The 24176-nt window shown below is 38.5% G+C and overlaps 5 protein-coding genes across 6 annotated transcripts; 3 read left to right on the top strand and 2 right to left on the bottom strand.

Annotated features, from left to right (window-relative positions):
• The first annotated feature begins 2845 nt into the window (after positions 1-2845).
• On the top strand, positions 2846-3972 carry LOC145232272 (NTPase KAP family P-loop domain-containing protein 1-like). Its single transcript, XM_080096851.1, has 3 exons — positions 2846-3125; positions 3258-3362; positions 3779-3972. The coding sequence occupies exons 1-3, from the start codon at positions 3084-3086 to the stop codon at positions 3932-3934; spliced, it is 303 nt and encodes a 100-aa protein (XP_079952977.1). The 5' UTR covers positions 2846-3083; the 3' UTR covers positions 3935-3972.
• A 12-nt stretch (positions 3973-3984) lies between these two features.
• Positions 3985-8339, bottom strand: LOC145232271 (DBH-like monooxygenase protein 2 homolog). Of its 2 annotated transcripts, XM_080096850.1 has the most exons (4): positions 8063-8339; positions 7825-7935; positions 7563-7715; positions 3985-6163 (listed from the first exon to the last, which is right to left on the bottom strand). In XM_080096850.1, the coding sequence occupies exons 1-4, from the start codon at positions 8222-8224 to the stop codon at positions 6152-6154; spliced, it is 438 nt and encodes a 145-aa protein (XP_079952976.1). In that variant the 5' UTR covers positions 8225-8339; the 3' UTR covers positions 3985-6151. The 2 variants fall into 2 exon arrangements, with proteins under 2 accessions (XP_079952976.1, XP_079952974.1); XM_080096848.1 differs by having other exon boundaries at positions 3985-7715.
• Positions 4678-6189, top strand: LOC145232270 (uncharacterized). Its single transcript, XM_080096847.1, has 2 exons — positions 4678-5630; positions 5922-6189. Exons 1-2 carry the CDS (start codon positions 4678-4680, stop codon positions 6187-6189), a joined length of 1221 nt encoding a protein of 406 aa, XP_079952973.1.
• A 1655-nt stretch (positions 8340-9994) lies between the features above and the next one.
• LOC145233938 (uncharacterized) lies at positions 9995-14795 on the bottom strand. Its single transcript, XM_080098700.1, has one exon. The coding sequence runs from the start codon at positions 14458-14460 to the stop codon at positions 10231-10233; it is 4230 nt and encodes a 1409-aa protein (XP_079954826.1). The 5' UTR covers positions 14461-14795; the 3' UTR covers positions 9995-10230.
• Positions 14796-15166: 371 nt separating this feature from the next.
• LOC145234038 (uncharacterized) lies at positions 15167-22738 on the top strand. Its single transcript, XM_080098808.1, has 13 exons — positions 15167-15919; positions 16392-16556; positions 17062-17356; positions 17832-18016; positions 18170-18294; positions 18373-18546; positions 19070-19174; positions 19627-19818; positions 19955-20011; positions 20073-20128; positions 20329-20446; positions 20524-21524; positions 22003-22738. Exons 1-13 carry the CDS (start codon positions 15616-15618, stop codon positions 22220-22222), a joined length of 2997 nt encoding a protein of 998 aa, XP_079954934.1. The 5' UTR covers positions 15167-15615; the 3' UTR covers positions 22223-22738.
• Positions 22739-24176: the final 1438 nt, after the last annotated feature.

A 24176-nucleotide genomic window follows, 5' to 3' on the forward strand; every position in this document is an offset into this window, starting at 1 on the left:
ACTTTGTTTGAAAAAAGAACACTTTGCCGCGGCGTGTGCGGTATAATACAAAAGTAAATATTCATTTTGCTGTCAGTTAAACGGCGTATTCATCAACGCTTGACTGTGGCTCATTGATACAACGTCTTTTTTGAGCAGGAACTTGGCCTAGTGGTCAAGCGCGCTTGACCCATACACAGACATAAAAACCCTGATTGGGAGTGTCTTGGGCTTCGAACCCCGTGAAAAAAATATCACGTCTATAAAGACCGGTAGGAGTGAACTTTCCTATACTATCGCAAGCATACAAAACAAAAGAGATTTTTTAAACGCAGTGGCAGCTTGCATATTGTGGAAATGTGACATCACCTTTTTCTACTTTATTACCGTTAACATTTAATCTGTTGGATTCATTTTTTTATTGTTCTTTTTTATACCTGTGTAAAATACTCTAGCTTATTGACAGTTCTTTCGACGAAGTACAACTGTAGGATTGGATGCAAAAATTACTGTGACGATATTTAATGTCAAGTTGATTGGCTTGCAAACTGCTACTTTATAGGCAAATTAAAAAAGAAACACTGGTCGATTGTTCCAATTAAAGCTAAAATGAGCAACCAAGACGAAGTGACGATAGAGATGGGTAAGTGTGCTTCTAAGGGTGAACAGCCGTAAACATGTATCTTCAAACAAGAAAGTTATTTTAAATCGATTAAACAGGTGTATTTAGCTTGCAATTAAGGGTTCTATTTTTGCTATTTTTGCTTGCATGCCTCTTGTGTTATTCTTAATTCAGATAATCCTAATTAGAAAATGGTGATTTCTCTATAAAGGTAAAATTAACGGCATCATCATAATTGAATGAGATTTACAACTTATTACAGTTATTTCTTACGTTTTTAGGCAAACCTTTAATGAACGATGGAATACACACCGAAGACATGCTTGGATATAATATGTATGCCAAGGTTTTGCACCATCAACTGAAAAATGTCACAAGTCCCCTTATGATCGGAATATTTGCCAAATGGGGAAGTGGGAAATCATTTCTACTCAAACTAACAAAAGGTTGGAGCTTGTCGCTTTATTTTCCCATGGTAATCCTATATCGTTTCCCAATGCTTTCTTTGTGCGGTTTGACGCTGAATCGTTAGAGTTACAATGTTAGATCAATGGCTTTTCTGCGATCTTCTCAAGAGTAAACTAAAATCCATGTATACTATTTGGCCAAACGTGTAGCATGAGATGTTAGGGTTATTGTGTTACCAAACTAGTCACCAATTCTACGCTTGCTCGATAATACAAACGTGTTTTAAACCTGGGATAACGAGTCTAATAATATCTGGTAACTTCTGGGGCTCATTTTGTTCCGTGTTTATATCCAGGCAACGTAACTTTGTTTGATGCATACGTGTTCGATTGACTAATTGGATTTGTATGACAAGTTGTTGCTACTTTACATATCATCTTTATTTGAAAAAACATAGTTGTACAAACTTTAGGTATTTACAAAACGTACTTAAACCATTTAAAAAAGTTCCAGTTGTGCAGATACATGCAGGTTAACAACTTGACTATCCGTGGTGCTTTTTTTGGTAGAATTACTGACGAAAAATGCAAAGGACACAAATGAATACAAGAAACCAGCCGTCTGTGTCATCTTCTCATTGATATCGTTGATCGTGGTTGGCATTCTCATTGCTTGTTTTTGGGAAAATACTGGTATTCCACTAGCTGTAGCTGTAGCAGTTGGGGGCTCCTTTGGCATTCTGGTGGTATTGCTGTGCCTATAAGTCGACAACAAGAAAACGGAAAGGTCAAGCAATGCATGGCCTGCCGGGGATAGTGCAGAACAAAGCACTGGACAGACTGCCAGGTTAGTAAGTTAAGTATCTGTAAGCAGTGGCAAAAAGTAGGCCTGTACAGTTCAGAAAGCTTCCCGCTGAATGCATGACGCGGTTAAAAATTTAATCCTAAAATGAATTTTTAATGGTAATCGCCACGGGGATTTGTTAGTCGCGTAGCCTGTTGTTTCGGCGCTTGTAGGTAGCCTTAATTGTTACATAAAGTGGTCTGTGAACAAAACATGTCACTTCTAAAAACTTTATTGCTTGACAAGCTTGACAATAATTAAAACCTAATACGAGTGACAATGACATGCATTAGCATCAGCTAGAAACTTCGCACCCTATTCAGAATTTTACAATTGTACAAAAATTGCAGCTCCTCTTTATTTAGCTGCTGCAAACCAGCAAAACAAAGTCCAAGAAAGTTCATTTACGTTGATTTCAATGCATGGAAACATGGCGGAAGTGACGACATTTGGGCTGCAATCGTCACTTCCATAGTCGATCGAGTGGAGGAAGAAATTGGGACTTTTACTGTTCGACTTTTTCGATCCATCAATTTTAGGGCATCTCAGGAGGAGACGGATGCCAAATTTTCTTGTAAGGTTTTTAAATTGGAACTTAATATAAGTTTTAGTTTTCCATTATTTAGCCGTTAAAGCTAATGAAGATAAAAATGTACAACTAAAATAAATGTATAAACACCAAAATCCTGAACACCCCCAAAAAACGCTTCAACAAAAACAACCTGGACGGGCACTTGGCTGAATAGCCTGGTGCGCCTGACCCACACACACCTGATCGGGATCCGTCCCAGGAAGTATCCTGGGTTCGAAACCCGTGAACGACAAAGGGCAATTTTTAGTTCTCGGATTGTCGAAAAAATGCAAAAAAAACAACCTCTGAAAAAAATAGACTTACCTATTTTTTCAGGTCTAAAACATTTGATGCGTTTTCATACCACAACTTGTTGGATTCCTTCCATATGCCTTGTTTTTGTGGCAGTCGCTGCTACTGTGTTGGTCGCTGTGTTAATTGGAAAGTTCATGATTGAAAATGCAAGTATTTGAATATGAACTCTGCGTTTAATTCTTTGAAACGTGTTATTGATTAAATAGTATTCAGAATTTTAGCTGGATACTCCCCACTGCAGTAGGAGTATTGAGTGTAACTTGGGGTACTCTGAGATGCATATATGCCCTTGTTAACTCACAGACGTCCCGCATAAGCCGAGCTCTCAATCGCACCAACGAAAACATGTCGAAGAAGCTAGGCTTCATGAAACTTGTCAAAGATGAGGTAAGCTCACAATACACGAATTTTCTAGTTTAGTGGTGCACAGAAAAGTTACTTTTTCGAAAAACTGTCGTGTTTTAAACCGAGTCTTTAAACACGAATTAAAATGTTTTTTTTTTGTTTTTTTTTGACAAGGTCATGGCAGTTTCCAATTTGATCCATTCTATTGAATACATCTACGAAAAGAACTACAAGATTGTGTTGGCTATCGATAATTTGGATCGTATCACACACGACAAAGTTAGTGTTTGTGTATAGTTATACCAACATTTCCATACCCAATATTTGAAAGCTCGAAACCCGACCCTTACTAAAAATTTCGTTTGAATTAAAGCGAATTATGTCCATAACTTAAGTCTAATGACGTTAAATTGCGACAAGCATGTCGTTGAGTATTATATCTGTGCCGAATCAATCATTTTTGATTTTAAAGTTAATCCCGAACTCGAATTAGACCCGAGGTCAGATTTAAAATATGGCCTAATGTGAAGTCCGAGGCTTGTTTTTCAAAACTGATACCTGAACCCGGCACGACGCGGACCTGCACACCTAAAAAGCCCGACATGGAACTCTAAAACGCATAGCAATTTTTTTGTTAAAGTGATATTTTTAATGCAATTATTCCGTACATTGTCAAAACTGAATTAAATTTGCAGGTACGCGCCATTCTTGATGCTGTAAATATTTTGCTGAGCGATCAATCGTCCCCATTCTTCTGCCTAATTGCTGTTGACCCCGTTGTAGCGGTAAACAGCATTGATGGTAACTGCGACGCGACTATCAATGTAAATATGGTCCAAATATGGTCATGAGTATCTAAAGAAGATCATCAATGTGCCGTTTTGCATTCCAGAGGTATCACTTACACATGGCATATGTTTATTTTTGGTAACACGAATAACCATACTGTGACCAAATGGTAAAATATTGCAATCACAACGCAAAATCAAAACATTTGATTTAGGCTACACCAAAAATTGAGATGTACATCGCCTCGATGCTTGAAAAACAAAAAAATCAGTCAAACAAAGACACATTGAAGTTTTTCAACCAAGACTATGCTGATGAAGTGGCAGGGTAACCTTGATTTTCTCATCACAATACTATCCGTTTGGTTTTTATCATGTAATTTTATAAAACCCATTCCTGAAAAGCGGCAACCACTTTTTGATTTTACAGATTCAATTAAAAATGTAGAGCTATTTCACTTATTTTTTTCATTTTGCAGAAAATTTCTTCAAACAGAAATAAGCAAAGAACATTTACATCCCAACCCTCGCAACATTAAACGAATTCTGAATGTCGTTTTTATGGCAAATTCATTTGTCTTCTTTCACAACCCTGAGGTAGGAAATTTAGTCTAAAAACCGTTTAATCGCATAATGATTTTTACTTGCAATTTAAACAGTTCACCGTTTCGCAGATTGTTCTGCTGAACTGCTTGTCGATTCGCCGAGGAAACAATGACCTGTATGACGAAAAGCAAATAAACCGAGCTAATCAAAAATTGATAGAATTGTTCAAGAATTCTTATACAACAAAGTTTTTTGAAACCATGCACCAATCCAGTGACGAAGATTACAATTATGCCAAAGTGGTTCGGGAAGATATCCTGGACGTATGCAAACTATGTTCTAAATTTGCTGCAGAAGCAGACAAACTCATTGCTGGTGCCAAAACTGAATTAGAGAAGGCGAATCGCGCTGCAGCTCTAGCAAACCAATATGTTGCCGCAGCAACAAAAGCTGAAAGCAGAGCTAAACAAGCAGCACGAAAAGTCAACGAACCAAATAATGCCTTTCCTAGACCAAATGCAACTGTAAACAATGCATCCAAGATGGGACATTCACAAAATGTTAATGCAACCACCAAGAACCAAAAACCAGTAAGTAATGCTAAAACCGAGATAAATTATGCAACCGAATGTCATAGAAACTTTGAGGAAGCAGCGACTGATGATGATGTCGACAATATGTGCGCGGAAGCAGTATATATCGCTCAAGCTAACAAACAAATTGCCATGCAATACGCAAGTACTGCAAAAGAGGCTATGCAAGATGCACAAACAGCAGCAAAGTCTGCTGAAAACGTTTTAAAAAAGGCTGTTGATGCTCTAATTACATCCAATAGTACAGATCAACCTTTAAATATGTCTCAAGAGGACCGCCAATCGGTGAGAGATTTAGCTGAGAAGGCAACTAATGCCAAAGAAAGGGCAGAACAAGCTCAAAAAATTGCATCCACAAGAGCTAACGATGCTGAAATAGTGGTTAACGGTACCAGGAATGTTGCTGCCAAGTTTGAAGCAGTTAAGAAAGCAACAATTGAGGATGTACGAAATGCACTGGTAAAGGACTTTTGTGAAAATCTCACTCTTTTGATTTTGATGATTGAACAATGGCCATTCATGACAAGTCTACTTCTGCAACATTTAGATGATAACTTTTTGGACCCCGAAAGAGACGGCAGAAAGGTTTTTGGGCACACATCTCTTTACACAGTTTACAAGTAAGAAATACATTTTGACTGCAAGACTTTTTTTAAGATAAAATCGACTTTAATTTGCAAAGATTGTTTGTTTGATACTTATTCTCTGCAAATGAAGCTATTTGTCCACTGTCGATATGCCTGCCTTTTCGCTAGTGCTTCGGATATTTTTTGTCATGGTGCAATTGGTGATTAAATATTTTCAAACGTGTAAAGGCAAGTTTATGGAGCTTTTGATCTTGGTTTTATACCTTTGCGAGCCAAAATGCCAAAGGTTTCAAAGTTTTTTGTGTTTTTTGTGCTTTGTTGTAGAAAGCAGCAAATGGGAAGCTTGAAACCGAAAGTTGCCGTAGATTGGGATCATCTCGTGCTGGAACGCTTTCTGATAAAACTGGACAAATCTAGGCACCGATTCAACACCAGTACGACACGCAATCTAAGAAAATATGCAATTAACTTTGACCCCAGACAGATGCAGACTTACCTTGCCGCCAAGGAGACCGTTTTCAGCAGCGAAAATGTACAAACTCCTCCAGTTGCACTTAAAAAACAAACTGCAGAAAAACTTTCCATTACTTGAGTTTGTGCTTACATTTTTTATAATGTGAATAATACCCTACGTTTGTAGCCGCATTTGTTTCCGCTTGTATATGTGTGTAGCAGAGTTAAGTGCATGTTGTTTCTATTTTTACGATATACAGTAGTGTTTTTCTTATGTGTTTTATCATCCATGTTGATCATTGTTTTCGTATCTTGATACACTCAAAAATACCTAATTAACCTTCTATAAGTTCATGACCCTCTGGGATACCTTATATGCATTCTGTGAATTGTGTCACAGTTCTGCACCTAATAGTTGACAAGATTTAAAAACAAAAGTGACAAAAGGGTCTTCTTCTGTAGCTTCTTTTGTTTTGCCGTATTTAGTATTTAGCTTTATCTGCTTTGTCTGTTTTGCCGTTTTTTGTTAAGCTTCTTCTGTTTTGTTGTATTTAGTCTTAACTTCTTCTGTTTTGCCGTTTTTTAGTATTTAGCTTTATCTGCTTTGTTTGTTTTGCAGTTTTTATTATTAAGCTTCTTCTGTTTTGCCGTGTTTTCTGCGCTGTTTTTGTCCACTAACAACCGCTAAAATGTCTAACCCACAAATCACTTTTTATCTTATCTGTTTTCCTTACAATATATAGACAATTACAATTCACATCCATTGACGAATAGCTGTACTAGGAAATTTCTACAACGCTGCATAGAAAAAAAACACTGATCATAAGCAAGTGATGCAATTAATGCCAGAACATTCGGTGTATTTTGACGTTAAATTTATTGGCATATTTAGCTCATAACCTGGCGTTGCTTTTGATGTGAGTTCACACATTAATGTCGTCCTTTTAATATGCTTTGGCCAACGATTGCATAGCCTATCCTATTAATTTACATACACGTTTTTTGTGATTAACTACATTTGTTGGTCTGAATATTGTTTTTTGGTGTTGAAATAATCTGTTTATCTTTTTTTAGAGACAAACAACCGAACTCTAAGAAATAACTTCAAAAAAAAACTTTAAAAGTTTTGTATCCTGTTGTGTATAGGTCCTGTCTATGCGATTTGCTATATATTTCTACTCGTTATAGGTATTGTTCATGTAATAGCAAGCCTTATGTCGGGTCTCCATATTCTACTTTCTCGCATTTTTGTGATGTTATGTTACCGTGGACGGCTCAGAGTAGCAAATAAACAACAAAACATATTTTTTTATCTATTTTGGAAAATAACAATACGGCATGGTAAAGGAAAAGTGTAATAAAACTGTTTGGCAGTTATAATTGACGAGAGAAATAACCTACGTTTCATGACATTTTTAGTTTAAAGTTTAAATCGAATAAACAGTTAATGTTAATTGTGTTGTGTTTTTGTATTTGAAAGATTTTTTTCTCAAGCCAACTTTTTAAACTCACTGTGATTTCCAGATCTTGGTCGTCGCAGGCAGCAAGCTGTCTTCTAAATTTGAGCACAGTCCAGCCGTCGCATTCACTTCCACCCAACAACTCGACATTCTGTTGTATGTCCAGAGGCGGATAAGTATTGCCAGTTGTAACACCATGTCTGTCCTGAAACCAAGCTTTCAATTTTCAATGCTAACGTTAACACTACACCTAGACCGCACAATAAGCTAACATATCGTAGCAGTAAGCTATGGATATTCACCTATCTATTTACCGTAATTGTTGCTTCACCGTTCTTCACCCATCCCACGTTCATGTCCGCACCCATCATTGACCCACTACGGGAAAACCCTATTCCAATCCATCCGTTTGTATTTCCATGCACCTGTGAGGTCATGACAAAAACATGAGGTTTGCAACCCGACCAAACACAAATAAGGATTCATTTATTGTCTTTTGGCTTAAAGTTGAAAGATATTTTACGAGTTAAACAAAAGAACAAACATATTCACCTCAAATGTGATGTGAGTTTGGTTAAACTTCCAGTACAAATGAATTTTTCCGTTCGGTTCCAACTGGGCGTTGTGCGTGAAAGTCTCGCTCGGTTCCGGCTGTGATGCTGAGATTGGGTTGAGCGAAAACAAAAGCAACAAGCAAACTATTGAACCCAACATTATTATACAATTTATCAGCAAAAATAAACTAAACTATGTTGTATAACTTCAACGATGGTCAACTCGAATCCGAAATAACACATCAGAAATCCTGAAGTAAACTTGTCAGAAGTGTTTACCGTACAGCACTAAGCAATCACAGTCTGCATCTAGCTGTTTTATTTGCCCACTGCAAGAAAAAATAGGTCGAGGTTCACGATGTTTTATTTGTCAAGCACTTTGCGGGCAAGAGCACTGCTCCAAAACTATCGTTTGCTAAACACTACAAATTAATTAATACAAGTATGGAAATCGTAAAAAGCAGCTGAGTGTGGCGAACTGTTTCAATAGAATTGTACCTTATACATATGCATATGTACGATAAGAACGCAAAAGATTTCATAGAATTATGTTGGTGTTCGAATCTTTATTTCTGCTTTTTTACAGTAAAATTAAAAAATATGAAAGATTTCCTAAAAACAAGTTAATTAGAAACAATATTTTTTAATAAATACGCTTTTGTTTGCCAGTTAATGATATGCTAAAAAACGTCATCACATGCATTAAAATAGAGGGCAGGGACTTGGCCGAATGGTCTGGCGCGCCTGACCCACATACAGACATAAAAAAAACCTTGATCGGGATTCGTCCCCGGGAGTGTCCTGGGTTCGAACCCAGTGAAAAAAAAATTACTCACATAGAATATTGCTGACTCAACAATTACTGCCATTGCAAAAGCATATGCTCCGTTGCGCCACTTATCGGAAATTAGCAGGTCTGTGCCGTGAGTTATTGTGTTAGTAGCTCTACCAGTCACTTGACTGTCGACACGCCTCAGAAATCGCAGTGTTTCACAAAACATTATGTACAATTTATAATTTTTCGCAAAATAAAAACCAAATTTGAGTTCACAAAAGAAGCTTCCAGACAGGTTGAAACGTGATATTTACACTTAAACTTAACAAATCACTTTTTTCTCTGCATTTCTGATAAGAGCTTACAGAGTTCAATAGAAATTCATTTAAAATTATTCCAAACCTGTTTGTTTTACACCTTATTGCGCCTTTGGGGATTTTAAAATGCAGTAAAAAATTTACTTTTTATGTGTAAGTTTGAGGGACAGGTTAAACGTTCACGCCAGTAACTAAGAAACTGTGCATATGACGAAATTACTGAGTTTTACTTGTAGGAACAGAGCACATTTAAAACATAAATGTACTTTTAAACAATTACGAAACGACCAACATATCCCAGAAATGTTGCATGGCATAGCTGTTAATAAGTTTTATATTAAGCCTTCGTTTTTGCTCATAACACCCCAAAAGGTTCTTAACCTTTTTTTATTGTCGGTGCCAAATGTAGTTTTTCAGGTGGGGAGGGGCCTAAAAAAAACAAATTAAAAAAGAATGGAGGATAACAGCAAACACAAAAATCTGAATAGAAAGCTCCCTGATTCTGACTTATGAGACACAATGCAATAAACCAGTGGTTCCCAACCAGGGAGGAATTTTTTTGGGAGAATTTGTTTTGCAGTCTCTTACTGGTTGTCTGTGCTATGTGTTATTGCTGCATTTGCCAAATATGAGGCAATTAGATTTGAATACCGACTAAAAGTGTGCACAGGACAAAAAACGTTGGGAACCACTGCAATAAACAATTACCTTTGTACGTTGTCACGGTTTGCCTGCCTTGCATACACGTGAGAGTTCGGACACCTTACTTCTTAACTTGTTCTGTTGTATTTTATATAAAGCCACACAGTTACAACACGTGGTGTTTTTAACAACTCAATAATAGAATGAATGTCCCGTATGTAAACAGCATCACACCACATATCGGCACAATCAGCTATGTGACGTAACAACGGTATGACGTACAACGAAGGGAAAAAGGCAGAACATTACTGTAAGGCAGCACATTACATTACTGACACCGTTGAATATGTGACATCACCCCCCATTTTAGGACAAAATTTCAATTTTCGACAAACACAACAACACAATTCAACGACTTTGTCACATAAACGTTTAAACATCAGGCAATCTACTCAAAAAGTCAGCACCAACATTGTCGCGACCTTTTATGCTTTCAAACACAATACGATAGTTTTGCAAAAACATGGCCCACCGCATCACTCTGGAATTCAAAAATTTGGCGGAGTCAATATACACCAATGGTTGATGGTCGGTTTGTAACTTAAATTCAACACCATATAAGTACAATTCGAACTTGCGAATCGCCCACACAATAGCTAAACACTCGCGTTTAATAGTGGAATAATTTCGTTCCGGCGCGCTCAATTTGCGACTTGCATAACGAACAGGGAACAACTTGTCGCCGTGCTTCTGTAATAGAACGCACCCAATGCCGACATCTGAAGCATCCGTACGCAAGACAAACTCCTTGTGCATGTCAGGCAGACGCAGAATTGGAGCTTTCGACAAACTCACTTTGAGTGCTTTAAATGATTCTTCTTGAGCAGCACCCCAGTGGACGTTATTCTTTTCGCCCTTTTTCGTTAGCTCCGTCAATGGCGCTGCAATTGTGGCATAATTCTGAACGAAGTCGCGGTAATATCCGGTTAAGCCCAAGAAGGAACGCACCTCAGTCTTGTTGACTGGTCTGGGTGCTCTCTGTATCTTCAACATGTTATCGTCGCTCATTCCCAGCTCATTGAATTTAACGGAATGTCCCAAGAAACCGACCTCCGTCGAAGCGATCAAACACTTGGAAGGCTTTGCTGTTACCCCCGCATGACGAAACCTTTCCAGAACCGCTCGAAGTACGGACAAATGCTCATCCCACGTCTTTGTGTGCACTATGACGTCATCAATATAGCTTTCCACCTGTTCCAACCCATGGAGCAATTTCCGCATGGCTCTCACGAATGTTGCGGATGAATTCATCATCCCGAAAGGCATCTTTGCAAACTCGTAGGTGCCCCCATGTGTCACAAACGCAGTCTTATAGACATCAGATGCTGCAACCGGTACTTGCCAATATCCCTTAGCCAGATCAATAGTAGAGAAATACTTGTCTCCACTTAATTTCCCAAAAATCTCATCTGCAGTTGTCATCGGCTCGGGGTCAAATAATGTGATCTTGTTCAATTTTCTGTAATCAACACAGACCCGATTCGTGCCGTCTTTCTTGCGAACCACAACCACCGGTGAGGCGTACGTCGATTGTGATGGTCGAATGATACCGAGCGAAAGCATATCCTCTAAATCACTGTTTAGCTCGTCACGCAACTTGTACGGTACTGGGTACGGCTTCGAACGTACAGGCTGGTTGCTTGTCAAATCTATCCTATGTTCCACCAAGTTTAAACTTCCTGGAACGTCACAAAACACTTCTTCGAACTCCTCAACCAATGACTTCACTTCTTCTCTCTGGTATTTCTCCAGTGATTCACCATATTTCACGTCCCTCACAGTTTCATTGGCCGAAGTACAAACACACTCGATCAAACTGGATTCGTCTTCCAATCCCGAATCACCAACTTCGCCAACAGCACTCACGACCATGCCTTGGGCAAATTCCTTATTCCTGTCAAAATATTTTTTCAGCAGGTTAGCATGCAGCACCTTTTCTTTGTTTCCGATCTCAAGTTTGTAGTCGTTGACTCCACATTGCTTGAGAACCTTGAATGGACCCTTCCACTGCATCAGTAATTTGTTACTGTCATTCGGCAACAGAACAATCACCAAGTCACCAGGGGAAAAAGTACGTCGCTTCGCTTTTCTGTCGAAGTACTTCTTATACCGGTTCTGTGACTTTTCCAATTCTTCCTTTACTATCATAAAAGCTTGCTCCATCCTTTCACGAAGTTCAAAAACATATCTGTAGCTGGTCAACACATCTTCATCCGTATCTGGATTCGACCACATTTCGCGTAGAACGTGCATTGGTCCCCTAACAGTTCTCCCATACAATAATTCAAATGGGGCGAAGCCGGTTGATTCCTGAGGCACCTCGCGATATGCAAACAGCACAGCATCAATATAACGGTTCCACTGCGTTGGTTTGTCGCTGCACAGTCGTTTTAACATTTTCTTTAGTGTCCCATTAAATTTCTCCGTAAGTCCATTACATTGTGGATGGTAAGGTGTCGTGCTCAAGTGCTTTATTTTCAGCAGGCGCTCTATTTCTTTCATGCAGTCAGACACAAACTGTGTGCCGAGATCACTTAAAATTTCCTCGGGCATACCGATTCGGCTGTAAATGCTGACCAACGCTTCTGCAACAGCTTCAGTTGTAATCGATTTTAAGGGCACTGCCTCGGGGTATCTCGTAGCGTAGTCAACTAGCGTTAATATGTAGCTGTGACCAGATTCACTAGCAGGCTTTATCGGCCCAACCAGATCCACCGCAACCCGCTTAAAGGGGACGTCAATCACTGGCATGCTTTGTAGAGGCACTTTCGACACTGTACCTTTGCCCACTGTCCTTTGGCACACATCACAGGATCGGCAAAACCTTTTAACATCTTCTCTAAGTCCTGGCCAGAAAAAGTTGCTCATGATTTTGTCAGCAGTTTTGTTGACGCCTAAATGACCACCCATGATTGAGTCGTGAGCAATTTCCAACGTTTTCAATCGCAATTTAGTCGGCACGACCAGCTGTCGAATCCACTTTCCATTCCGCATTTTCGGGTGACTGAAAAATCTATACAGTAACCCGTCTTCTTCGCAGAAGTATGACTTATAATCCCCCTTTTGACGAATCTTTTTCATTTCCCAAATCTTCTTCAATGTAGTGTCGTCTCTTTGATGTTTTCTGAACTCTGCTTCATTCGAAGCTGGCCATTCTGTTTCTTTGGCAATTTTCAAAGGCTTTGCATCTCTGTTGAATCTTCCCTGGGCACGAGTAGTCACAGCCGACACCTCAACACTTAATTCCATAGGGTTGTCAGGACCACGCGCGCCATCCACGTTGCCGATCACCAAATCGTGGATCGCATTCTCAAGACATAGTGCTTCGACATATCCAGATAAGTAAGGCGTCTTCACTTTAATCTTCGCTATCGGGGCTTCGAGTACAGTACCATCTAAAAGCTTCACATAACCCACCTCTTCAGTAAGGTCTTCGTCGCTCACAAACTTCCGCTTGACAACAATTCCCGTGCAGCCAGTATCACGTAGGGTGTCAACCACGAATGAGCCTACATATCCTTTTTTCACTGGCAACCTTTTTGCCTCTGGTGTCTGGTCGCACTTATTACTCAATGTGGAACGTTGTCTTTTGATAGATGCCGCCGCTGCTGACTGCCCCGAACCTTGAGACTTGGGCAACGTCACTCTTGCCCTGCAATCTTTCGCTAGATGCCCTGTTCGGTTACAGATGAAACATCTACGAAAGTCATTTGGCGGCCCCTGCATGCGACATTCTTTTGCCTGGTGGCCTGTCTTTTTACACTTAAAACACACGCCTTCTCGATTTTCTTCCTTGGCAGGTTTTTTTCTTTCTTCTAAAGTCGCCAAAGTCGCTTCATGTGCATTTAAGAATTGATCAGCAATTGCAGAAAGACTAGTGATGTCTTTGGGAGCATTTTCTTTTAAATGTACAGCCAGACTGCTTGGGAAAGTCTTTATAAATTGTTCCTTGACGAACAGATCCCGCACTCCATTCCAGGAAGTGCCACACCCTGCCATATCAATCCACTTCCCCAAGTAATTCTTCAAGCGTACTATGAATTGCTCAGAGCTCTCTTCTGCTTGAGGACGCGCTTCGCGAAACTTTAGGCGATACCCTTCTTCTGTCAGGTCGTATCTATTAAGCAAAGCTTGCTTCAACATATTATAATCATTCGCTGACTCGTCAGACAATCGCGAATATACATCAAGGGCTCGACCAGTCAGCAACGCACTTAATGAAGTTGCCCAGTCGGCCTTATCCCATTTACTCACAGCAGCAAATCGCTCAAACCGAAGCAGGTAGCTGTCTATTTCATCCTTGCCGTCAACAAACGTCGGTAACTTCGGTGACTTTGCTTGCACAACAGGGTTTGCCACACTCGCAGCAGAAATCTCTGCCAGATGAATCTCCATCTTCTTGAGCTCTAGCTGGTGCGCCCTTTCTGCCGCTTGAGATTCCAGATGTCTCGCTGTCTCATCTGCTTCGAGCTTTCTTTCCTCAGCTCTTCTAAGCCGCTCATCTCTTTCCAAACTCTGTTGTTCGTTTACGAATTCTTTCAGTTTTTCGCCTTCTAGGCCTAACTGCTGTCCAGCTGCAATTAATCGGTCAATGGAAGACATAGCCTGATATAAGCACTAACAAGTTCTGTTTGAAGTGAAAGATAATTCCCGGACGAGCCCCCAGTTGTCACGGTTTGCCTGCCTTGCATACACGTGAGAGTTCGGACACCTTACTTCTTAACTTGTTCTGTTGTATTTTATATCAAGCCACACAGTTACAACACGTGGTGTTTTTAACAACTCAATAATAGAATGAATGTCCCGTATGTAAACAGCATCACACCACATATCGGCACAATCAGCTATGTGACGTAACAACGGTATGACGTACAACGAAGGGAAAAAGGCAGAACATTACTGTAAGGCAGCACATTACATTACTGACACCGTTGAATATGTGACATACGTAATCATTCTCAATAATAGATTGATTGGGTTGAACAATGAAAACTTTTTAAAATAGTAAATTTCCAAACATAGATAGGTTTATGATAATATTATTCTTTAGCAATTTTCTAAGGTCTGATGAGGGTCGTAAAATAAGTAGTTGCGAGTCGCATGTGGCCCATAAGAGTCGCGGTTGAGAATCGCTGGTCTAGTGCAGACGTACAATCGTCACGTGAATCGTGGAACTACGTGTCTGACAGTTTCATGAACAAAAGAGATCGCAGTCTAGCAGACAGGTGCTACATTGATTTACACCAAAGCAACTGAAGCCCTGTTACGTATTTTGCTGTAAACATCAAGATAGAATTTGTGTTGGAGGCAGCCAAATGTTAAACCAGAAGTACCAAAACTTAAATAACCCCAAAGTTTGCATAAACTTGGCTGAGTGTAAAGTACGGCATTATAATGTATCCTGTGCTTGCCCGCTTTGCCTGATATTAGCAAAAATGACTTACTGCTTTGAATGTTTTTTTGTCAGACTCGTTGGCGTATCCTGTGCGGTTATAACCCAACGCTATAACTTGCCTATGAACTGTTGCAAACAGGCAATATGGAATGGTTTCATGAAACACAGTGTCTGCTTAGGTATTAGCATTGGGGAACTATAGATCGACTATTACTTTCTTTTTACCGTTAACATTTATTCTGTTGAGTTCATTTCACACATTCTTCTTGTGCACATGACATGTGTATAAAATTGTAGCTATTGGAAAGTAGCCAGTGCTTTAGATTTACTATAAGCGGGGTGTTGTTCATGTTGAAGAAAAAATGAGCAACCATGAAGACGAAACTGCAAATTTAATCCAAGGCAGCGATGCTCCAAATTCAAACCAAGACGACGATATTCCAACTTCAAACCAAGACAGCGATATTCCAACTTCAAACCAAGACAGCGATATTCCAACTTCAAACCAAGACAGCGATATTCCAACTTCAAACCAAGACAGCGATATTCCAACTTCAAACCAAGACAGCGTTATTCCAACTTCAAACCAAGACGACGATATTCCAACTTCAAACCAAGACGACGATATTCCAACTTCAAACCAAGACGACGATATTCAAATTTTGGGTGAGTGTAATATCTACGGGTGAACGAAACGTGTTAATAATAGTAAGACGGAAATTTAAAACAAGAAATTTGTTATAACTTAACTAAACAGGTGCATATCCAACACGTAAGGGTTCTATTTTTGCTGCTTATTACGTTTTTCTTACAATGTCTCCTGTGTTATTCTTAAGTCAGCGATTCCTATGAGTCGCGAAATATTCGCTTTTTGTATAGTCATGCCGGATCTGAGGCTTGGTAATTAGTAAATGGTAATTTCCAAACAAAGGTGGAAACGGCAATGTTGTAACTAAATTTGATTTAGTTTGTCATCAAAACTATCTAACGGACTAACCCACAACGCAACAAAAATTTATGTAACATTTTTCAGTTTGGGCTTTTAAAGCATGTCGCAAAAATGTATTTGTTGATGTGTTACGTAATGGTTTAGTGGGCGCAATAGCTCACCGCCCAACACACATTATTCCGTTTTTAGGGAAACCTTTAATGAACGATGGAATAGACACTACAGACATGCTTGGATATAAGAAGTATGCCGAGGCTTTGCGCTATCAACTAAATCATGTCACAAGTCCCCTTACGATCGGCATATTTGCCAAATGGGGAAGCGGAAAATCGTTTCTACTCAGACTAACAAAAGGTTGGAGCTTGTCACCTTCTTTGCCCTTCGTAATTCTATAGCGTTTCCAATTGCCTCCTTTGTGCGTTTGACGCTAAAGACAATAAATCGAATGGCTTTCTTCCGAATGGCTTTATAAACTAGACTTAATTGAAATTCTAGTATCTTGTTTGACCGAACGTAGCGTGTTCAATATGTAATCCTGGTGTAATGTGTCACCTTGCCAGCCACCAATCGTTGGCTTGCTCAAAAATACGAACGTGTTCAAAATTTTACCTAAGTTTTTACCTAAATCGGTTAAAACTGCAACTGGGGACTGTTTGATGTTTATATATATTTGCTTTTGTATCACTTTGAATTGGGGTAACTAGTTGTTGGTAGTTTTACTAACCATCTTCACCTTAACAAACCTATAGCGTTACAAAATTTCCCTATTGAATTCAATAAATTTATAGTTTCTTAATATATATATAGAATATATATATAGAATATACTAATATTACCATCCGTTACGATTTGGTTATAGATTTATTAGCGAATACGAAGGACACCAGTAAATGCGAGAAGCTGTGTTCCTATGCCGTCTTTGCGTTGTTATCGTTAACAACAGTGGTCGTCATCCTCATTGCTGGTTTTGCGGAAAATGTTGGTGTTCCACCAACTGTCGCAGTGGTAGTAGGGAGCTCTTTCGCCGTTTTGATGTTACTACTATGCATGTGTGGTGGATCTGAAAACCTATTTCCAGATTTTAAACTTCTATTCTGCGCTGCCTTTAGCAGAATACCACGGCGCGAAGTCAGTGCTGCTGAACCGCCTTCCAGGTTAGTAAAGTTAAAATTCCGTGAACATTGATAAAAGTAAGTTGAACAGTTTAGAGCCCTATAGGGCAAAATATTGCAGTACATTGTGCCGCTGAAAATTTGATTGCAAAATATCTTTTTGTAGTGGTTTATTGTCACGCACCCTGTATTTCTGTTGTTCAAACTAGGTTCAGATTTTACGTAACCTTACTCCTAACAACAATAACAACTTCGTTACAATTAACTTGTATGATTCTAAATTCGGGACGAAATCGACAAATGCCGACACGTTCCTGTGAAAGGATGTTTTTACACTGTTTGCAAGTAAGGTATACAGACTGTTTAGAGCATGGACACTTGCAAAAAAGAAACTTATCTAAGCTAAACTTTAAACAAGGCCAAAGCAATAAACTCACATATAATATCGTTTCGTTAGATCGTTTGTTTGACGGCCATTGCAAATATTACAAGTTTACCATAATTTTATTGTGTCAAGTCCAAGAAAGTTCATCTACGTTGATTTCAATGCATGGAAACATGGCGGAAGTGACGATATTTGGGCTGCAATCGTCACTTCCATAGTCGAACGTGTAGAGGAGGAAATCGGGACTTTCACTGTTAGAGTTTTTCGATCCATCAAATTTAAGGCATCTCAGGAGAAAACGAAAGACAAATTCGCTTGTAAGATTACAAAACAATATAAGTTTTTACTATTTGGTTACTTTGCTGTTGCTACATGTTGTTAAACCTAATGTAGCGTAATATATAACTTGAAAATTAAAAGAAAAAAGAAAAATATAAAAAATACAGCAATAATCCCTTAAACTTTTGCAGGTCTGAATCATTTCAAGAGTTTTCATGCAAAAATTTGTTTCATCTCTCCTCTATACCTTTTTCTTGCAGCAGTCATTGTTATTGTGCTGGTCTCTGTGTTAATCGGAAAATCAACAAGTGAAAATGTAAGATTTTAAACTCGACAACAATTTTAGGACATACAAAGCGCTCAATATAACTGGTATCACATTGGGAATTTTCAGAAATTGATTTGGATACCCAGCACTGCAGTAGGAGCCCTGGGAGTAATTTGGGCTACTTTAAGGTCGATATATGCCCTCGTTAACTCACAGACGTCCCGCATAAGCCGCGCTCTAAATCGCACAAAGCAAAATATGTCGGAGAAGCTCGGTTTCATGAAACTTGTAAAAGATGAGGTAAGCTCACAAGTACCTAAAACAACCTGTTTGAGATTTTTTCTTTCGGTCGTTGCATGTGTTTTGCTTGTTTCTAGCTTAACCATGCATGCATGGAGCGTGCTTTTTACAGCGTTATATAACTTTCCGTTTTTGCGCTTTCACTTATAACGTGGTTTTATATTGGATGTTGTGATGATTTCTTTTCTCGATCTTTTGCATGTTTATGTTTCATTAAAATAATTTGTTGACAAGAATTAGCGGATATACAGTTTCTAATATGATGTTTGACAAAAACATAATTATAAGTCTGCAATGTATTGATAACTCTTTGTTAGACGTTTTAGAGTTTAGAAAAAAATCTTTTACGGTTTTTATTGTACAACTGCCCGACCAAAGGCGTGCGTTGGGCCAACTGTTACGGTCAGTGAACACAAGGTTTCAAATATCCAAAACCACCTAGTCTAAAGCATGGTGGTAAATTTTAAAACTTCCATACATCTTTGTTTGATTGAGAATCGATGAAACATAATTTTTTGTGCAGGTCATGGCAGTTTCCAACTTGATCCGCTCTATTGAATACATCTACGAAAAGAACTACAAGATTGTACTGGCAATCGATGATTTGGATCGTGTCACACACGACAAAGTTAGTGCCTTTAGGGATTTTAGGCCAAGAGTTGTAAGCGTGGGAATTGAGGTGCAATGTCCAAAACCCTAAAGTACAAGACTAAATCTGTAGAGTACAAGACTAAATTCGATAGACCTGAAGTTCAATTTCCTAACATAAAATTACAAAACAAGTTGGCTGAGTGTAAAGTCAAGTCCAAATCAAACCCGTTTATTTCATTAAAAAATGTCCCCTAAATCGAAGCAAAAACACGGGCCTGTTTTACAACTTTAACAGTCCACCGATTTACGCGAAACTGTAATATGCATTAAGATGAAAAGAACATAACTTGATGTAGTAAAATCAAGCAAAAAGGTGAGCTGACCCTTTTTCTGAAGTAAAAAAGTCAGTGTTTATAACCATTTTTCCCGCACGTAGTCATAATTTTGTTAATAAATGAAAAAAAAAACAATAATGGCTTAAATTTGCAGGTACGCGCCGTTCTTGATGCCGTAAATATTTTGCTGAGCGATCAATCGTCCCCATTCTTTTGTCTAATTGCTGTTGACCCTGTTATAGCGGTAAATAGCATAGATGAAAGGTGCGACGCAGCTATCAATGTGACCAAATATGGTCATGAGTATTTACAGAAGATCATCAATGTGCCGTTTTGCATTCCAAAGGTATCACAATTACATTTTTATTGTCGAGTAGTGGCACAAATAACCCATACCGTAGCCTAAAAATAAATTAAGTCCGCAAAATTAAAAAAAAATTAAGTATCGCAAAATAAAAAATGCAAAATCACGTTTCATTTAGGCCACGCCAGCAAAAATTGACCATTACATCGCGTGGGTGTATAAAGGAAACGAACAGGTAGAATATAGGCCATTAGTGTGAGTTTAATTACAGGTTTAAAACATTTTTCTTTTTACAGTTAAATCAAGACACATGGAAATTTTTTAACCAAAAACATGCCAATGAAGTGGCAGAGTAAGCTCGAATTTACACATTACATTGTTGTCAGTTAGCTTTTGTATTACGTATTATTAAAAAAAAATTTGATATTTTTTAAAAAGTTAGCTTTTGTATTACGTATTATTAAAAAAAATTTCGAAAATTTACAGACTTAAGTTAAACTGTAAAAAAGCGCAGAAAAATATTTTACTTATTTTGGTTAACTGTTTTTGCAGAGACTTTTTTCGAACTGATATATGCCAAGAACATTTACATTCCAACCCCCGCAACATTAAACGTGTTATTAATGTCGTTTCCATGGCGATTACGTTTGTAGCCTTTCACAAACCTGAGGTAGGAATTAAGTCTAAGCCTAAAAACCGTTTTACTTCGATCATTGCATTCAACTTCTACGGTTCACTGTTTTGCAGGTGGTTTTGTTGGACTGCTTGTCGATTCGCCGAGGAAGAAATGCTCGGTTTGCCAGTACAGAAATAGATGAAGTTAACAATAGTCTGATAAACATATTTAAGACTAACTCTTCTGCAACGCCTTTTTTCGAGTCACTAGATCTAACCCTACCACAGAGCAACGAAGATGACACATTTGCCAACGTGCTTCTAAAAGATATACTGGACATATGCAAATTATATTCAAGTACTGCCACAGAGGGAAACTTGCTTATGCTCATTGCTGTTGCCTCCGCTGAAGCGAAAAGGGCAAATCATGCTGCAGCTCAAGCACTCAAGCAAGCACAGACGTTTGTATCAACGGCCACTATGGCCGAAAGCACAGCTCAAAACGCCAGAATGTCAGACACAGCCGCTTCTACATCCAAAGTAAGTCCACAAAACTCAAGTAAAAGTCTCAAAAAAGTAACCCTACGGAAAGCTGCCAATCGAACCACACTTGATGCCGAGACAAGCACAAATAACTCAGAACTGACCGACAGTGAAATCGAATTATGCTACGAAGCTATTATTAATAGTATCGTGAAAGCAGAAACAGCTGAGGATCTGGAAAAACTTTGCAATAAAGCGGCAGACATTGTCCGATATAAAGCAAACACTGCCGAGCAAGCTACGAATAAAGCAAAAGAAGCGGTAGATGTAATCGGATCGACTAAAGCAGCACAGGTTGCTAAATTAGAAGCTGAGCATGCTTACAAACTTTCGTCAGAAATGGCCAATTACATTACTAAGTTCGTCAAGAAGACTCGAAATTTTCTTGCACGTTACGATAACAGAGCTACAGTTGAAGATGTACGAAAGGCATTGACAAAGAACTTTTGTGAAAATCTCTCTGTTTTAGTTTTAATGATCGAACAATGGCCATTTATGACAAGCCTGCTTTTGCAACATTTAGATGATTTGGATCCTGAAAGAGATGGCAGATGGTTTTTTGGGCACACGTTTCTTCACGAAGTTTACAAGTAAGAAATTTATTTTCACTGCAATAACTTTTAAAAGAGAGAATCGACATTGGAACACTATAAAATTAACGAAACTTTACCCCATCGTCTTAACTTGCTAGCGTTCTTACCACGGTCAAGGTGTGGTAAAAGCTCGCCAAGTCTGTATTAGAGATTTAACAAGACGCAAAGACAATAGGCATAGAGCTATGTACAAGAAGCAAAGACAACAGACATGGCATTAAATCGACATTAATTTACAAAGATTGTTGGTTTGATATTTATTATCTGCAAACGAAGCTATAAGTCCATTGTCGATATGCCTGTCTTTTCGCTAATGCTTCGGATATTTTCTGTGAAATTCATAATTAAATATTTTTAAACGTGTAAAACTATAAAGCCAAGTTTACGGAGCTTTTGATCTTGGTTTTATACTATTATGTGCCAAAATGCCAAAGGTGTCAAAGTTTTCACAAACTGTTTTTGTGTTTTGTTGTAGAAAGCAGAAAATAGGAAGTTTGAAACCGAAAGTTGCTGTAGATTGGGATCATCTCGTGCTAGAACGTTTGCTTAAAAGAATGGAGATATCTAGGCACCGATTCAACACACCGATTAACAATCTGCGAAAATATGCAATCAACTTTGACGCCCGACAGATGCAGACTTACCTTGCCGCCAAGGAATCCGTTTTGGGGGGCAAAAAATCACAAAATACTTGAATTGCAGATTAAAAAACAAACAAATTGTACTACTGCTAGCATTAGGCTATAGCTGTACTAGTTTACATATTTTATAATGTTGTAAGTATTCTACATTGGTGGTCAGCATTTGTTGTATATATGTGTGTAGCAGAAGAGTACTGAGTGTTGTTGCTGTTTTTAAGACATACATGTTCAGTAGTATTTTTAACTGTTGTTTATCGCTGATCAACGTTTTTATACGTGGCACTTTGTATAAAATACATAATTAACCCTCTATAACGCCAGTTACCGCATATAAAAATGTTAATGTATTGTGTTTCGGTTCTGCACATGATAGTTGACATTCCCTTACAAATCTTTTATTTCCTTAACATACATACAATTATAATTCACATCCATCATTTACTATAGCTTTACTATTCTAGTTTAGTAATCACCGTATTTTACAAAACATTTTGTACCATATTTAGTTTTTCGTGTGCCAGCTAAATTTTGATTTATCAAACAAACATACAAAACATCAGACCAACAATTGGGTGAAAATGGTCGTTTTGAAAATTTGTTTTGGCCCAGCAATGCTAGAGTCAATTCTGTTTTGTTTCTTAAACTTATAACGCCTTCAAGTTTTTTTTTAAAGCAGTGTACAGTTGAGATATATTTTTTCGGTCTGGTCAAAGTTGCTGCATTACCGGCAGTTGGGAACCATTGCATGAGACGACATGAATACGAATTTAGGTTGCAGAAAACGACCACGTGTTGAGTTGAGTTAAATTTCACTAAAATTTTGCACTAAAGCAATCACCAAGCCGGAAATAGCCTCACAATTGGTGGATGAGTGTCAACGCGCTGCAGCTACACCGTCAATACAAGGTGTTAAGTGACTGCTGGGGTCACAAGAAAGGGAGGTTGGCGCATTGTGGGTAAACACGATTGGGGGTGGGACGTTGGTGGAACCAGTCGAGGCGGCCCTATAAACTAACCACCCGTGTTAGTTTATTATTGACGCGAACTTCCTAAAAAACGACCGTCACGTCACAAAAATGTAGTTTCCTGATAAAAAACGTTTTTAGTTGCTAGGTTTCACGCTGTGCCATCGTTTGCGGCTAAACGCCCGAAAAAATACCTGGCATGCTCACGACCGTAACGAACAGTACAGTACTTTCGGTCTAAACCGACCTGGTTAGCCAAGCTTCATATCATCTAGATAACTTTGTTTCGACTTATTGTTTTCTTGTAAGTAGCTTGTTGGTAAACTGTATGTTGCGAGAACCGCGTGTTTGCATTAAAAGTTTTTGTCAATAGACTGTGTTATTACCACACTTTTAACACCATGTAACATGGCAAAGAAATATTTTCTTGCTGTAGGGTTAACTGTTACGTGTGGGTTGCGACGGATAAGGCTTGTATAGTCAAGTATACTTATATATAGGTATATATATATGCAAGCCGGAGCGACTTCGTCGTTTATCAGTCATTAGTAAACTTTACCAAACCGATTATACGCTTCGTTAAGTTTAGACTACGGTTTGGCTCAGGTTTAGGGTTTTGCCTAAAAATATGTCTCGAATAACTCGTGTTCTAATTTGCAGCACTTTATTTGAAAAAAAGAATACTTTGTCGCTACTTAAACTGTATAATATAGAATTGTGTACTAAAGTAAATACTTTTTTATGTCAATGAGACGACCAGCAACAAAAAACCTTTAATTTTGTGAGCAACAAATTACTTTCATTCAGTGTTTCCTTTATAAAGTTATAAAGTTTAAAAGTCCACGGCCCGACGTACTCACCAACGCTTGTCTGCTGCTTATAGTGATACACGTCCATAGACCGGAACGAGGAAACTTGCCTTCACTATCGCAAATATACAAAACTAAAGAGGTTTTTTGAAACGCAGCCGCAGCTGAGGTCTGAGGAACTATAAGAGTTATTCTTACTTTTATAACCGTTGACATTTAATCTGTTGAATTCAT

Source organism: Phallusia mammillata, chromosome 6 (genome assembly GCF_965637545.1).
Source record: "Phallusia mammillata chromosome 6, kaPhaMamm4.hap1.1, whole genome shotgun sequence".
Taxonomy (NCBI): domain Eukaryota; kingdom Metazoa; phylum Chordata; class Ascidiacea; order Phlebobranchia; family Ascidiidae; genus Phallusia; species Phallusia mammillata.

Excerpts from the sequence above, each read along its gene's own strand:
- LOC145232272 (XM_080096851.1), top strand. The coding sequence starts at position 3,084 with ATGTCGAAGAAGCTAGGCTTCATGAAACTTGTCAAAGATGAG. Across the intron at positions 3,126-3,257 it reads TGAAACTTGTCAAAGATGAG|GTCATGGCAGTTTCCAATTT; the intron begins GTAAGCTCACAA and ends TTTTTTGACAAG. Across the intron at positions 3,363-3,778 it reads ATCGTATCACACACGACAAA|GTACGCGCCATTCTTGATGC; the intron begins GTTAGTGTTTGT and ends TTAAATTTGCAG.
- LOC145232270 (XM_080096847.1), top strand. The coding sequence starts at position 4,678 with ATGCACCAATCCAGTGACGAAGATTACAATTATGCCAAAGTGGTTCGG. Across the intron at positions 5,631-5,921 it reads TCTCTTTACACAGTTTACAA|AAAGCAGCAAATGGGAAGCT; the intron begins GTAAGAAATACA and ends GCTTTGTTGTAG.
- LOC145232271 (XM_080096848.1), bottom strand. The coding sequence starts at position 8,224 with ATGTTGGGTTCAATAGTTTGCTTGTTGCTTTTGTTTTCGCTCAACCCA. Across the intron at positions 7,936-8,062 it reads AAACTCACATCACATTTGAG|GTGCATGGAAATACAAACGG; the intron begins GTGAATATGTTT and ends ATGACCTCACAG. Across the intron at positions 7,716-7,824 it reads ACGGTGAAGCAACAATTACG|GACAGACATGGTGTTACAAC; the intron begins GTAAATAGATAG and ends GCTTGGTTTCAG.
- LOC145233938 (XM_080098700.1), bottom strand. The coding sequence starts at position 14,460 with ATGTCTTCCATTGACCGATTAATTGCAGCTGGACAGCAGTTAGGCCTA.
- LOC145234038 (XM_080098808.1), top strand. The coding sequence starts at position 15,616 with ATGAGCAACCATGAAGACGAAACTGCAAATTTAATCCAAGGCAGCGAT. Across the intron at positions 17,357-17,831 it reads GCTGCTGAACCGCCTTCCAG|TCCAAGAAAGTTCATCTACG; the intron begins GTTAGTAAAGTT and ends TATTGTGTCAAG. Across the intron at positions 18,547-19,069 it reads TGAAACTTGTAAAAGATGAG|GTCATGGCAGTTTCCAACTT; the intron begins GTAAGCTCACAA and ends TTTTTTGTGCAG.